Here is a 16,140-nt window from a genome sequence, read left to right on the forward strand (position 1 = left end):
TGGTCATATTCTTTATTAAGGTAATTAGTCTCGTCTCTATGAAAGATTCATTTCTCTTTTCTTCTTCTCCTTTGATGCTTATTAAAGGAAAATGTTATCAATGTAGGATTTTATATTTGAACTTATTAAAAGCTTAGTTGAAATTCTATAAATGTGTAAAGAAAGTTTTGCTAACAATAAGGGAGTTAATTATAATACCTAATTAATTGGATATATGTTTGAAAAATGAAGTTGTTGAAATGACATGTGTGAGAAATGGTTTGTCCACATGTACACATGATTGTTGAGATACCAAATGGTTTGTACACATGTACACATAATATTGTTGAGATAATGTAAAGTGAGATTATTAGTTTTTATGAATATTATTGTAAGTTAAGTGGCATATGTTGTGAAAGTATAAATGTAATAAATGTGATAAAATTAGTATGTATTATTGGTGAATTTTTGTATTGTTTATCCTAAAAATTATAAATATATCTCTCTCAAGAAGTGTAAACATTTTAACAATGATTTATGAGCTGTAACATGTTCACAACCATTATTAATAAGATTATAATATATACCTATACATGATCAAATTTCACTTTAGTAGATATAAGAATAAGAATCTCGAGGGGTACTCCAAAGAAAAAAAAAGAAAAAATAAAAATCGTAAAACTCTTTACAATAAAGTAGATTAAAATATAGACAACGTAAAGTCTTTAACATTGTTTCCGAAAGTAGATTGTCATGTGCAATAATGTAATTGACTTTTGTAACAATCTTTTAAAATTTATATCTAAGATACTGTAATTTTTTAAACTGTAAAAACTCTTCAGATGTACCGTATAATGAAATTAAATTGTTTTTATAATTCAACTAGAATGGATTAACTGTATAAAGATATTTCTAATGTTATTTAAACAGAAATGACACAAGTATAATAAAATTGCTAAATTGTGTATTATCTAATATAAAATTCACATATAACGTTACTTGTAAACGATAAATAGTGTAAAAGTCTGCTATTATAATGAAAGTTACAACATTAAAGTATTTAAAAATAGAGATAATTAGTTTTTTAATAGTATAACTAAGTTTTAAAAGTTCTTGGTTTTAAAATTAATGACTATTAATATATTTTAAAGACACAACAGAAAGTAACATAAAAATTTAATAAAAAATTTAAACTCGTATAATTCATTATGTGAATTTGTATTTTTAAGTTTGACATTGAATAACAGAGAATGAATTATCCTATATAAAAGAAATCCAATACAACAAAATGTATTAGGTTTTTATTTTGTTGTTAGGTTTTCAAATGAAGTTCACTCACATTCCTTTATCACCGCCACCTTCACATCTTGAAAAGTTTTTTCATTGAAAGAGTTTATTCATGTTCGCCTCATTTAAATTTATGGATTCCCAACTCTAATTATACTATAAAATTGTTAAATTTTGAAGTAAAATTTCTAAAATTAAAATTCAATAAAATTTTAATTAATTGATGATATAAAAAACTACTCTATCAAAATGGCAATCTTTAAAAAAATTATTTGTTCTGAAGGAGTTTTTAGTCTCGTGTTTTATGATAAAAAAAATATAAAATTAAAATACTAAAGAAAAATTTAAACTCTCCCATCGAACATCATTTTATTACAAATGAATTAATTTGTTATAATTAAGGAAAGGATGCAAAATAATTTCAATTTTACCAAAATTGTGTATTTTTATTTTAATAGCATGTTAAAAAAATTGTTGTATAAAGATATTAATAAAATAAAAAAAAATAAAAATTTACTTTTTTATGAATCACAAAGTAATACATAAAAATTCTTTCTTTTTTTCTTATAACACATATTACACGTATTAAAAATAGGTTTGATTTGGTTGATTAATTACATTTTGAATAATACAAATTCCTCTTTTTTCCTAGTCCATATTTTTGTATAAACGTGATAGCCATTTCTCACCTAACAAAAGAACGCCATTGATAGCCATTATAATGTGAATTTGAAGCGTGGAAATGTGGAATATCCACTTTCATGTGAGGTGAAGACTTTGTTTCCATTATAATTATTGAATAAAAATTAGCCACAAAAAGTTTTATTATTGTATACATTTAATTGCACAAAATAAGAATTCCATTTTCTCCTGTAATCAAAAGAAATCTTCTATAATATTTGATTGGTTGAAGCAGTATAATTATACAGTTGAAGCGGTTAAATGGTAATAACGATGAAAAGTTAGCCCACGCGGATTGGAAGAGTGTGTGAGTTGACATTGAAAACATGGTTGAGTAAGGAAGCAACTAAATCAAACCAAAGGAAACGCAAAAGAGGAAGTAGAAGAAGATAATATAATTAGGCGAGTGTTGAAGAAAGGGTTAAGTTTGAAGCGATGAGTTCGGGAAGCCATAGTGATAAGGAGAAGGAGAAGGAGAAGCAGAGGGTGAGTCGCACGTCGTTGATACTGTGGCATGCTCACCAAAACGACGCCGCAGCGGTGCGGAAGCTCCTGCAGGAGGATCCTTCGCTGGTTACGGCAAGGGATTACGACAACCGCACCCCGCTTCACGTCGCATCCCTCCACGGCTGGATCGACGTCGCCAAGTGTCTGATCGAATTCGGAGCCGATGTCAACGCACAAGATCGTTGGAAAAACACCGTAATACTATTATATAATGATCACGATTAGTATTCTCAGCATTATTATTTCACTTATGCTTGATTGTGAAATGGTGAATGAACTTTAGGTTTTGCTTGTTGTTGTGAACAGCCTCTGGCGGATGCGGAAGGAGCTAGGAAGACTGATGTGATAGAGCTTTTGCAATCTCATGGAGGCTTGTCTTATGTGAGGTTTTTTTAGTATTGTGTGTAATTCTGTGTTTGTGTTGTGAATGATGAGTGAAGTTGAGGTTTGATTTTGAACGGTGATGGTCGTTGCAGGGGCAAACTGGTAGCCATTTTGAACCGAAGCCTGTTCCGCCGCCGTTGCCTAATAAGTGTGACTGGGAAATCGAACCTACCGAGCTTGACTTCTCCACCTCCACGAGAATCGGAAAGGTAGGTTTCGCCTCTGCGTTTTCTTGGTTTGACTTTGGTCAACGGATTTCAAAGCCTGCTCTTTGCTTTGGTCAAACTCGTTGTTTCACTACATTTCTGCGACTGTTGCGTAACACTGACATAGATTTGTGCAATGCTTTAGTCCCTGTAGTGGCAAGTTTGAAGTATTTGCTCGTAATCGTCATCCAAGGACGGTTGTCCCGTTTCAAGCCTTTCTATGGCGATTCTGGGAAAAAAGAAAAAAAAGTTTCTGTTCGGTTTCATTCCTCTCAGACGTTTTTTGTGCGTTAAAAGCTGTTTTCTAAAACAATTTTACACTAAAGATCAATCAATTTCTCATCTGAAATGAATGTATTAATTTTTTTTTTCAAAACAGGTGTTCAAAAAACCCAAGAACAGAAACAACTGAAAAGTGTTTTTTCCGTTGTCTTCCTTTTGTTTTCTTTGAAGGCTCTGTTTATGTGTTCAGTCAGAGGATAAAGTTCATAATAATCTTACCTGGACTGAACAAGATTTTATTTGCTGAAGGATATATATGATCTATGCCAAAAATATCAAGACCTCTTTTTCCAATGGTTTAATTTATTTTCGTGTATGTCTTTATGTTTCATGAAGGGGTCTTTTGGTGAGATTTTAAAAGCCCATTGGCGTGGAACACCAGTTGCTGTTAAACGTATTCTTCCATCTCTCTCAGAAGATAGATTGGTGATGTGAGATTCTTTCTTTTGCCTCTGGCATTTGTTTCAATTTGGTTGTTTGCTAGTGGTCGTTGTTTCCGATGCGAATGCCTTTAGATTGCTTGTGATTGCTGACGTTGTTAAAACGAAGGTCTAGTGGTTTACTTTTACCTGTTTTCTGTCAGAATTAGGAAAGATTTTGACAATTTAATTAAGTGTTTTGCTGAATGTACTCATGATTTACTCTAAACCTATTGGATATTGGATGCGTAGTCATCTCTGTTTATGATAAATGATAAAAAAATTAAAGGAATTGGGGAGGGGGTGTTGCAGCATATAAATCGTATGTCAAAGTTTTTTTTGGAATTCTCATATTTTTTGGGTTAATTTTTATACAGTCAGGACTTCAGGCATGAGGTCAATTTGTTAGTGAAACTTCGACACCCCAATATAGTTCAGTTTCTTGGAGCTGTCACAGACAGGAAGCCCCTTATGTTAATCACTGAGTATCTAAGAGGGGTATGTGAATAAAATATAACTCCTTCAGATTGAGTGAACTTAGTTTTTGAGGTAGCAAACCGCTTTAAATTGAACTTCTGTTCGTTCATAAATAGGGTGATCTTCATCAGTACCTCAAAGATAAAGGTGCACTTAGTCCAGCAACAGCTATCAACTTTTCCATGGATATTGTGAGGTATGGTATCTTTGATATTTTCTTTTCCTATTTTTGTGTTATAAGAAAAATATTAAGAATAAAAATTAAATACATTAGAGAAGGAGGAACCACTGAAAAATTAAACCACGTCAAAAGCAAATTACCAAAATGCTCTCCTCCAGTTATTCTTACATCTGTTATATTACACCAGTCGGTCTTCTGAACTGTCTCATTGTGCTCCAGCCGCAGTAGCTCCTCGTCTCTCTTCAACCCTTTCTTGGCCCGAAACCTCAGCTCACTCTTATTATCATTCAAAGTCCTCTCAGTAATCCGGATATTAACTAACTTGCTACTTTCCTTTTCAGGCATTCCTTTATTTTCTTCTAACACGGTATTCATGTGCTCCAATTGTAGATGCATAGCTTTCAAGATCAAATAATCATCTTATTCCTCGTTGTATCTTGAATTAAAAGTTATGGTAAAATCTCTGCATAAAATGTTAGTGAACAAAAGCGAAAGTCTCACAATAGTATTCTCCCATGTATGCGTGCTCAAATAAGGATCATATACACTCGTATATGTTAGCACGATTTGACTTTTACCCTCTAATAATAACATGCTCTCTTGACTTCTACCCTCAATTCTTTCAGTGGAGAGCTTAAATGTCACTAAATAAGATCGAGAGTAATATCCCAGTTGCTAGCTGGCAGATACCAAGGGGCTTAGGACCATTTCAAACAATTTTATGGTCAAAGATCAAAACAGCCGAATTTTTTAATGTACAAAGCCCTTTTTTTGCTTTTGGTTCTTTTTCTTTTCTTTCTTTTTTTGCATATGCTCTTCTTTTTCTATTCTGTTTCCTTTTATAGAATGCTTAAGTGAAAGTGAAAACAATTCAGGGTTATAGAAAGATAAGCAAAAATACTTGGTGTGGGCAAATCTAGAATATCTAAGATGGATAATTGACAAGAAAGAGATGAATGCAACAACTTTATGGTTACAAATTAACAACTAATAAACACAAGTATGGATGAAAAAGAAGGATTGGTGATGATTCCAGTAATAGTGACCAAGAGAATTCATAAAAACTGATAATTTACCAACAAGGATATGAAAGAAATAGTTATAACTCTATGACAAACTGTCAACAAACAAATAAGGATGTAGAAATGAGAAAATAATTGAGGAATATAAGGAATAAAGTTCAAAATGCACAAGTAGTTTTTTAGTACTTCCTTTTAATATGAAACTACCAAAAGAATAATATTTAGCCAACAATCAAGAACCTCTGATATCAAACTAATGCAGAGAAGAAGATGGATAAGAGGTATATGTGGACAACACAAAAGCAAGTCTTCAATTGAAATCGGATCCCGACTATGTCTAACTGCAATCCCTAAATCCCACAATAATGCTCACCAACTAACCAGAAATGGTAAACTTTGACCCCATTAGAATTTTTGCTGTCATGGACTCAAAGGTGAGGAACTTACCACAAGAATCACTCTCGATTCTTAGTGCTAGTAGAAGTTTACAACCCCTAAGGAGAAAAGAAACTCTAATGGAGAAGAGAATTTGAAACTTCTTATTCAAATTAATGTTCAATTCCAAAAATAAATCTTGTTCTTACTTTACATAGGCAAAACATAACCAATAAAAATTTGGTCATAATTAAAATAAAAGACACAGAAACAAACCTAAAATCCGTAACCAACTGGCAAAAGAAAATCCTAAACTATTACTAGCTCAAATTAGACCTTATCGGTTGTTCAAGACTCATTAATTTCAACTAATTATTTAAGTTATGCTTTACTTTCAAACATAGCCTAAACTACTCCATTTAGTCTTCCAAAGCTTCATCGTGAAGATCCATACTGTCCCATCGCTATCCATGACTGTTTTACGAATTATAGCTTCTAGGTTTGCTTTGGTCTTTTAGCTCCCATAGGTGTACAATCTCTTTTCATTGGACCTGGACCAACAAGAATTACCAATCCATCACTTGTATTTGGCTTTGGCTAGCCTCCTTGATCTCCATCAAATAATATGGCCAGTGTATAACTAAGCTAATTTGACATCAACCTGTATTTTATCAACACAGATAATTGAATTAGTAAATCTAGAGGAATCTGTTTACATACATTTTCACTTAATTTGATCAATATGCTAAAGAATATTTTGTTGATATTGTTTTGCAGAGGAATGGCCTATCTTCACAATGAACCAAATGTCATAATTCATCGGGACCTAAAGCCAAGGTAAGTTGGTTATTATGGACAACATGCTATGACTGCATTTCAAGATGTATTGTGATAAAGACTTGGTTATTATGAGGTGCCTAAGTCCTACATCAAGTAGTATAGGATACCTGTTTGAGTATTTAAATGTTTGGATCTTCCTTCCTTAGTAGATAACTTTTGAGAGTAAATTTCCAAGTTCTTGGGTGTTTATGTATTGGTATCAGAGGTGGTTGTAGATATCAATAAAGGAGCAAAGTGTTGTAGAGTGAAAGCTGCTTAGCTTTTGAGGGTTGTAGGGTGAAACCCGCTAAGATGTTGACTCTTTGGGATGCTGCTATGATAAGGACTTAGATATTATCAAATGCCTAATCCCACATTGAGTAGTATGAGATGCTCAATAGAATATTTAAGTGTTTTGTTTTCTCTCCTTAATGTCGTGTTTTTATGGTGAGTTTCCCAATGTTTGGGTCCTTATCATATGGCTTATAAACAAATTGAAGAAACTAGGTTGACTAAATTTTGTCTTACATACATTCAGCTGGAATTAAGAAGCCTCTGTATTATATGTTGAAGTTTGTTTTCTAAAATTTCAGGAATGTTCTTTTAGTCAATACTAGTGCCGACCATTTAAAAGTTGGAGATTTTGGATTGAGTAAGCTTATCACTGTCCAGAGTTCTCATGATGTATACAAGATGACCGGTGAAACTGGGAGCTGTGAGTATTCTCTGAATTTCTTTTTAAAATATTAGTATCCATTCTTATGCAAAACTTAATTTTTTTTCCTTGGGGATGAAAAAAGACCGCTACATGGCTCCTGAAGTTTTCAAACATCGGAGATATGATAAGAAGGTTGATGTGTACTCCTTTGGAATGATTTTGTATGAGGTAATTCCGCTTGCTTAAATACAGAAATTTTATCTTATACAATTTGAGCTAATTATAATGCATGATACCTTTATTTCATGCAGATGCTTGAAGGTGAACCACCTTTTGCGAATCTCGAGCCTTATGATGGAGCAAAACGTGCTGCTGAGGGTCAAAGGCCTTCATTTCGGTCAAAGGGTTATATCAATGAATTGCAAGAGTAAGTCGTTTATGATAAATTTCTTTCATTCATTTTTCTAGGTCTCTATTTTGGAAGGTAGCTCTTCTAAATTTGAGACGTATAAAATGGCTTTCACTTAACAAACCATGTTTGAGATGTATAAATCATTTTAGGCTTGCATCTTATAGCTGAAGCTTTCGAGAGAGTAGGTCCTTTACATTACTTTAAAAAAAGTCAAATGTATTTCGTGATGTCCTGGCGTATATCTTAAAATCGTTACTGTCAGAAGTCCACCTACTTTAGATGGGTCTTATAAACGGACTTACAAGACGCTTCCATTAGAGGAAGATACTTCATCTTAGAGCAATGCATAAATTGATCATATCCTTGACATTGTCAGTTTGACCTCCCATTTGTTCAACATCTGACTTAGGACTGATTTCTTCTCTTTGCTTTGTTACTATTTGGTTTGATTTGAAAATTTTCAACTGTACATACTCTAGTAGGGTGTGTTTAAATGTTCTATGATATCTAAAGCCATGCGATACGCCATTCCTAGGGTTGCTATTTATATTTGCCCAAATGTCACGAAAGACATTAGTTTTATTGTCCCATTTTTTACCTTTACACTTAAAGGGATGGTCAATAATGGTTATTATTTTGCCACCCTTCACCATAAATGGAGCAACCTTGGCAACGCTTACTATTGCTGTTTAGTACATCTAACTTCACAAACCACCAGTTGACTAGCATTAATACGATTTAACTCTTTCTTTCTGACTATTTGACTAGAGGTTCTGGTATGCTTTGTAAATTAGACTAATAGAAGTTATAGAAAGCAAACATTTATTTCGTTTAGAGCAGCCCTGGATCATAGAAGTAATCTAATGAACTTTGGCCTTTCATGTTCGTAGATTAACGGAGCAGTGTTGGGCTCATGACATGAATCAGAGACCACCCTTCTTAGAGATCCTTAAACGTCTTGAAAAGATCAAGGAGAATTTACATTCAGATCATCACTGGCATTTGTTTGCATCTTAAATGTCTAATAGCATTTATTATGTTCAGAAATTCAGATGATTTATTTATCACTACCATCTGGTTTGCTGCCGCATTTATGGAGTGATTGGGCCAACTGGAAATCCTGCAAAGTCAATACTTGTTTTCAACTGTTTGGATTAATGAGCAGAACAGGTGATTTTAATTGCCTGCCTTTGGTTTCTAGTATTTTTATCACATTTAAGCTCTCGTCTCATTCAAGTGAGATTGTATACAATTTGTTGCCTATGTGTAAAAGCGTTTCAAGTGTACAAACTAATTGAGTAAGTAGGTCACTTCATGCAATCCGTTGTTTTATGTTCCACCTAATATTAGTTTCACTTTGCCTTACCAATTCCTTTGGTATTAGATGCTATCAACTTTTTTGGGATTGCATTTCTGGTAGCAGTTTCTTGTTGGTGGTTTCACGTGAATTCAAGTGGGGGGAAAATTGTTGTTTTAAGTTGTAGATGTAAAGACCTTCAGGAGCAAATAGCAGCTCCAATCGTACTTCCTGCTTAAAACCTTTCTTCTTTTTCTTTTTGCACAAAGGGTATTTTATTTACAGCAAAAAGTTTATTCCTTCCGTAGTTTAAATATTACCTATTGAACTTTAATCTTTCACATTAAAATCTTATCAACATACAATTTAAAATTAAACTGTAATCAATACGTTTTTCTTCGTGCAATGATACATATATTATATATATGGTACAAGGTAGGCCCCCTTTTACGTGTAATCCTAAACTGAACAATCTAAGCATTTTTGCTTCCTACCTAGTTCCTTGGTTCATGGAAGCCAATTTCTAATCATTCTTCAGAAAAAAAAAAAAAAAAAAAAAAAAAATCTTACCTTTGGTGGTACTTTTGTCTTCCATATTTCTTTCTAACTTTTCTATGTTGACTCATAGCTTGCTGCCCTTGTAGTACTCCATAAGCATATTTCATTGTGTAGTGACCACCCATGCTTGCTTTCTATTTCCACTCATCTTGCAGTTGTTCTTTCATTTCCACCCTTTTTAGAATCTCCTCCACCTTACTTAGACATTCCTTTTCCCTGACAAACAACTCTCTTCTCCTATAAAGCTCCACCTCCATATTCCTTCTTCCCACTTTCTTATCTAACTAACAGTATCCAATTTCTGTTATGATATTATGAATAAAATATTAAACTTAGTACACAATGACCTCTGTTGTTGTTCCTTCCGGATGTCTGAACCTTACTTCATTTCTGTTACCAAGATTCCTTTTAGTTTTTTCATTAAACCATCCCTTTTGACCTTCGTTTCTGCATACTTTCTTTACATCCCTTCACCATGTAAATGAGTTTCCATTGTTTGGAGTAACATGCTAACAACTAATCGAGTAATTTCAATATATATAAGCATATACCCCTTAAGGTATACTAAGATATACCCCTTAAGGTATACGGGAGCTATAGTGTTACACATGGCTAGGGTACCCTATATGGTACATGGTCCAGCCAAGTACATGTCGGCCCTGTAGATTGACATGTACTCGAACTACGTTACCGAATCAAGTTAGTATAGACTATCATTCAAAGCATGTATATCCAAGGTTAATTATTTCAATTTGATTATTAGGTAATTAGGTTAACTAAAGTCCAACTAGGTAAGACCAATAAACCCTAGTATAAGAGGTATATTTTATAAAGTACATGATTACGTTTTCTCTAACATTTCAGACTGACTTTGGTATCGAAGTATCTTTTGTAGACACATTTTTCTCTGTTCATGATCTTGGAAGACTAGTTTTCTTCGCGATCGAGTTCGTGAACTTCTGAAACTTTTTAGAAGACTTTACATGATATATTTTGAACTCAAAAACAAGAAATAAATTAATAAAATAAATGTTGAAAAGAACAAAGAAGTAGGACAAAAAGAGAGAAGCGTAGATTTTTTTTTTTTTTTTAAGAAACATAGAAATAAAAATGAAAGAGGATAAAATATTTCCAATTCTTAATATTCATTTTTTAGAAAATATTTAAGGAATTTTGAATGATTAAAATATATTTTTCATAAACTTCTAATTATCTTATCCAAAAATCATATTTCCTCATAACATATTTTAGATAGTCTAAAAAATCAATTATCATTTTATGAAATTTCTATCCAAACACATTATAACTTCTTGGAACATCGTTTTTCTAAAATTTTCTATTAAGCAATATATTTAGCTATAAATATTTTTAAATTCTCTAAAAGTAACAAATTGCTTTCTTAAAATTTTCATCTAAGCAAAAAAGAGAAAGGTAAATTGAACTTCAACACTTTCAGGATGCCTGCAAATCATCTGTCCCGTTTAATTGTCTAATTGTGTTTTTCCAATAAAAATTTGATACAAGTTCTCCTTGAATAGAGTGTGAAAAGAACACAAGATACGAGTTTTGTGTTCTTCAACAAAACACCATGAAAGAGCTGCAAGTGTTTAGACGTTTCTCAATATGAAGTAAAGATGTCTCTCCATACAAAAATCCCAAAAAACTGAAACCCTCTTATATTTTCCCCTCCATTTGCCACAACTTAATCATTTTCGTATCTTTTACTTTTATTTTCTTCTATATTTCTCTTTAAATCAAATACATCTATTTTATATTTTCTTTCTCACCTATTTCCATTATATCTTTTCTATTCTCATGTACTCAAACTTTCTCCTCTTTACCAAACGGACCGAAATGTTTGATAAATGGCTTGTTGTAAAACACAATAAAGAGCACCTTGGATCGAAGAACGCCAAAATTTCCTTTGAAAGTCGTATTGCCATAACCCTGATATGCGTTTAACAAAGGAACATATTTGTGATTTTTGAGATCAAACTGAATACCGTTATGCGTATCCTCTGGATAAATTAATGCTGGAATATTTTACAAGATCACATAGGAAAAATGTAAGAACTATCACAAAATTTCAAATAAGTTTCTTTTTCTCGAAGAATGTCTTCAAGTGCCATAGTTGCAGCCCTGCTACTGCTAAGCAGACAAAGAGCGAAAGCAAACTCAGCCAGAACATTCTGTTATTGGTTGCCCTATTCAGTTCCTGCATTTCTTCTTCTCTGCAAATTAAAAAGCACAAACTAGTAAGAATAATGATTTTACAACATCCAATCAAGTAATTCCACAAACAAGAATAATGTTTGATTTACTTTTCCTATGCCAGCGTATTCAATTAAGAATTTTCAGCCAATGCTTGGTTACCTTTCACGAAGATAAAACATCTCGTCATGAATGGAAGCAACAGAATCTTGCAACTTCCTTAGCTCTAGCTCCATTACCTGGTATAGGTGAATTAAATTGATATGAGAATTGTTATTTCTTCTATCAAACATTGTGTCAACAAATATTACAACTTTTTGCAATGTAATTGAAAATCAAAGAGTCTCTTCAGTTATGCAACAAACAACAAATGGGAGGGATGGGAAGGCTTTGAGTATGTTCTGGTTTGCTCAAGAATATGGCATAAATTTTAGTGACATCAACCGGACTGAAAAGTAAACTCCAGAAAATAGATAGTCTGGAGGAACAATACAAATTAAAACAATAATGCAATCATTCAAGAAAGTCAATTTTGTAAACAGAGAATAAGCCAAAAAAAAGAGCTGACTAGCTCTTATAAAAATAAAATAAATGGCAGGTAGACAAAAATTTATAGGTAGGGAAAATATGTGACACATTTGTATGGATGAATGTGGTTTCCATTCAACATACACATTATACAACAGTAAGAAGACTTCCATGATTAGGAACGTATCATGCCCTATAAGCTTACCATGACTAGAAATTTCATCAATGAGACTAATCTTTAGTTCTATACAGATCTCTACCACAGGTAAGGGAAATCAGACATTACTTGATTGATCAGATTAGATTGAGCTTGAGGCAGTAAATGACAAAAAGAGGATCATTCATTTCTTGTCAGTATATGCAGCATAAGCTAGGTGATTGACTGAAAGACTCGACTTCTAACTTCCTTGTTGTACATGACTAACACAACAACAACAATAAAAACCTTATCCTAAAAGAAGAGATCCTTCATGGATCACACTATGTAATTTGACTCGGTTAAAAACCAACTCTTTCAAGTTATTTGCCATGAGATCCTCATAGCAACACTGAATTCAGTCCAAATAAGCTCTCTCACGAAAACTATGCAACAACCAAGTAAATCTTGCAAAACAAATTGATCTTTTTTCCAAATCTTTTAGCATAGAAACAACCATACCACTATACTCAACACCAAAATTAACAGCTAGAAACACGGCGGTAGTGTCGGATTACTCACATCAATTTGCCCCTTTTTAGCAACATTAGACCAATCCTTGGCTGCCACACCGGTTTTCCAATCAAAATCCACAGTCAACGTTATCGGGGGATTGTGATCTATCGCCCAAAAACAAGACATGTAATCTCCAGCCTCCGCTGCTGCGAACGCAAACTGCCCTGTCTGAACGCGATCCCCGTAGTGATAGTTGTTCCCGTACGACGAAGTCACCTAAAAAATAAAAAGAACAGGATTACCATTTAACACGAAACAAGAGAGCAGGATCCGATTCACTACTGGGACCGAAAAAGTTTCAATTTTTGGCAGTGGGGTTTATGAAAATACCCGAACGGTGATTCTGTGGGAATCGGGCAGAGGTTGACCCTCGTTGGGATTGACGATGAGGTACTTGCCGACCGTCATGGAATTGCTCTTGATGTCTTCGGATATGCATTTGGTGTGACCAGATTGGAGTTCGAATCGAAGGGATTGGGTTGAGGAAGAAAAGAAGAGCAAAAGCAGAAGCGAAAGGTGCAGAAGGGGTCTGGGGTTTGCCCAAACCATGATGAATGGATTGTGTTTGGTGAGAGAGAAAAGTGGACTAGTAGAGATTAGGTTATGGGCGTGAAGTGAAGGCGGAGAAGAAGAATCAAAAGAGATTTAGCAGCGATGGATGAGAAATTATTAATTTGGTAATTCAAGTATTAACCAAAACAAACAGGGTGCTAACTACTACTCCTACTGTTGCAGCTGCACAACCACGATGTCCATCTCATTGTCAAACTTTCAATCTTACGTGGCGCCTTTTCATTGGAACTTACACGTAGCATTCATTGGAGTGATTCTCAGGGATACCATCATAAATAAATTATACTATTTAATAATATAAAAATAAAACAGGTAAATAAATATTGCAAATTTTATTTTGTAACGCTCAACAATTTTATCTTAAAACATCAACCGTTTATTACACTATATTTTCCTTAGTTAAATTTTTAGCCATTCGTAAATTTAGATGTTTTTAATTAAATATTTGTCAATTGTTTTTTATACTAAATTTTCAAAAAAAAGTATATTTTTAATTGAATTTTTATTATAATATTTTATTTATCACGTCATCTTGATTAAATATAAGCTTTATGATTAATAAAATAATATTATAATCAGTACAAAATAATAAATAATTTTATTATTTTAATATTATTTTATATTAATTGTATATTTTCATATTTTTAATATATAAATATAAAAAAATAAAATAATGAAATAAGATAATTAATAAATTGTCTAATTAAAGAAAAAACTTAATTAAAAAGTATAAAAAATTTAAATAGAACTGATAAAAAGTTAATTCAAATACTTAAAACTTAAAGCCAATTTTTTCATTTTCATTCTCTCCTTCTCTCCTTTCACACTCTTGAACACAGTGGTTGAATTGTGGTTTGATTGAGTGTTGTATTTTTATAAAACACGTTCTTTACTTAAAATACATATGTATTTCACTTACCATTTAACTAAATACTTATCAAAACTAAAAAACTGAAATATGTTTTTATATATCGTAACCAAACAAGCCCTTGGTATTCCAGATTCTTCTGACTTTGTGTCTACCTACTTCCATGTTAGTTGACGGTTTTGTGTGACCTCCATGTCGCTGCATTAAATTTGTGTCTTTACCATCAGCCATATAATTTGGTTCTGTGGTTATGCCACAAAATGTTGGCACCTCAAAGTGGTGAGTGATGTGTGGATGGTTGAATATAATTCTTCACTTTTCTTTCAAATCCTAAGATAAGTAATCAAGAATTTTTTAATTATGAGTTATTTGTCATGTTTAATTTCTTCAAGAAAACCTTAAAAACTGTTTTCATGTATTTTTATTATCATTATTAATTTTTTACTAATACAAACACTACTAGAATTTTTCATATTTTATAAATATTTACTTTTCAATTTTTTTACAAAAATGTGTAGAAAAAGTCTTTTTTATTATTTTTCTTGTGAATTTTAATCGGTAGATAATACCTTCGTAATTAATTAATTATTATGAAATTTGAAAATTTCTAGAAAACTTTTTACAAATTTTTTCATAAAAAAGTAAATTTTCTTATAAAAGAAAAATTCTCAACAATTTTCTTGCAAAAAATCAATTTAAAAATCGGTAAGTACTTATTTTTTAAATGTGAATTTCGCAAATAACTTTTTTACATATTTTAAATTTGTAAGTAATTTTCTTACGCATTTTAGATTTGCAGTAATTTCTTGAAAAACTAATCTCCTATTACTTTTTCTTGCGGAATTGAATTTGAAAGTATATTTTTTTCTACTACTATTTTTGCAAAAAATTTCACAAAAAAAAATTTATAATAAATTTAAAAAAATATATAATTAATATTCAAGGTCTAGTTATTTTAGTTTTTTATATATTTTTTAATGTAATTTTATCCAAATTTAAATATGTTGATATATTTTATATTTTACATTTTAACTAAATAATCGATTTTTTTAGTGACAAAAATGAAAACATTCAAATAAGGTTGAAACGGACTATTATGAAAAATAAATGAAACATTCAAATTTTAAACTATAACAAAAATCATTATCAGGTGCCAATATGAGATAAATGTGAAAAAATTTGGTTAGTTGACGTGAGTTTTTAACCATAACATTTTTTAACATACAGTGAATAGATGGAAACCAAAGGAATAAAAAATGGAAGCTACATGCAATGCTCCTGAACAACCTAAATACTATTTTCTAACTTAATAAGAAAGCATACAATTTCAAGTTCCAAAAATGGATTCTTAGAAGCATTTACATTTCACAACTCCCATTGCTTCAATCTCTCTCAAATGTAGCTATTTGCCCTGGACTTGTTTAGGTAACTCATCTAATAATCCAATTTCAATCCTTATAAGCATTTCAAAAACAGACACCTAACCATCTCTTCCAAGGTCGTTTACCTTTGCTAGACAATCTCTCCACCTTATTTTTCCAATGACAAGATATCTCAAGAATCAAGAGTGTTCACTACTTGTTTCACGTCTCATCTAAAAGTAAACCAGAAGCATACCTATAAAAGGAATAGGGAAAACAAAATTAGCTTATATTTAATACAAGTTCATTGGAAACAGATTCCAAAACTAAATCCCTAAGGATT

At 32.0% G+C, this 16,140-nt stretch overlaps 2 protein-coding genes across 2 annotated transcripts; one reads left to right on the top strand and one right to left on the bottom strand.

The window, feature by feature from the left end:
* The first annotated feature begins 2,207 nt into the window (after window positions 1-2,207).
* Window positions 2,208-9,009, top strand: VIK (VH1-interacting kinase). The gene is made up of 11 exons (XM_028065331.2): window positions 2,208-2,649; window positions 2,761-2,835; window positions 2,931-3,047; window positions 3,663-3,757; window positions 4,123-4,243; window positions 4,339-4,418; window positions 6,578-6,637; window positions 7,213-7,334; window positions 7,420-7,505; window positions 7,589-7,704; window positions 8,580-9,009. The coding sequence occupies exons 1-11, from the start codon at window positions 2,383-2,385 to the stop codon at window positions 8,704-8,706; spliced, it is 1,266 nt and encodes a 421-aa protein (XP_027921132.2). The 5' UTR covers window positions 2,208-2,382; the 3' UTR covers window positions 8,707-9,009.
* A 2,453-nt stretch (window positions 9,010-11,462) lies between these two features.
* On the bottom strand, window positions 11,463-13,720 carry LOC114176005 (transmembrane emp24 domain-containing protein p24delta9-like). The gene is made up of 4 exons (XM_028060882.2): window positions 13,326-13,720; window positions 13,002-13,211; window positions 11,918-11,994; window positions 11,463-11,775 (listed from the first exon to the last, which is right to left on the bottom strand). The coding sequence occupies exons 1-4, from the start codon at window positions 13,542-13,544 to the stop codon at window positions 11,631-11,633; spliced, it is 651 nt and encodes a 216-aa protein (XP_027916683.2). The 5' UTR covers window positions 13,545-13,720; the 3' UTR covers window positions 11,463-11,630.
* Between the last annotated feature and the right edge of the window lie 2,420 nt (window positions 13,721-16,140).

This window comes from Vigna unguiculata, chromosome 3 (assembly GCF_037176805.1).
Source record: "Vigna unguiculata cultivar grain cowpea cultivar isolate G323 ecotype 2 chromosome 3, ASM3717680v1, whole genome shotgun sequence".
NCBI classification, from domain to species: domain Eukaryota; kingdom Viridiplantae; phylum Streptophyta; class Magnoliopsida; order Fabales; family Fabaceae; genus Vigna; species Vigna unguiculata.

What these genes read in the sequence shown, in the direction of transcription:
- VIK (XM_028065331.2), top strand. Translation starts at nt 2,383, where the DNA reads ATGAGTTCGGGAAGCCATAGTGATAAGGAGAAGGAGAAGGAGAAGCAG. An exon ending in CATCGGGACCTAAAGCCAAG is followed by an intron (nt 6,638 to 7,212) that starts GTAAGTTGGTTA and finishes CTAAAATTTCAG; the next exon opens with GAATGTTCTTTTAGTCAATA. An exon ending in GACCGGTGAAACTGGGAGCT is followed by an intron (nt 7,335 to 7,419) that starts GTGAGTATTCTC and finishes GGATGAAAAAAG; the next exon opens with ACCGCTACATGGCTCCTGAA.
- LOC114176005 (XM_028060882.2), bottom strand. Translation starts at nt 13,544, where the DNA reads ATGGTTTGGGCAAACCCCAGACCCCTTCTGCACCTTTCGCTTCTGCTT. An exon ending in CTAAAAAGGGGCAAATTGAT is followed by an intron (nt 11,995 to 13,001) that starts GTGAGTAATCCG and finishes CACCTATACCAG; the next exon opens with GTAATGGAGCTAGAGCTAAG. An exon ending in ATGTTTTATCTTCGTGAAAG is followed by an intron (nt 11,776 to 11,917) that starts GTAACCAAGCAT and finishes TTTAATTTGCAG; the next exon opens with AGAAGAAGAAATGCAGGAAC.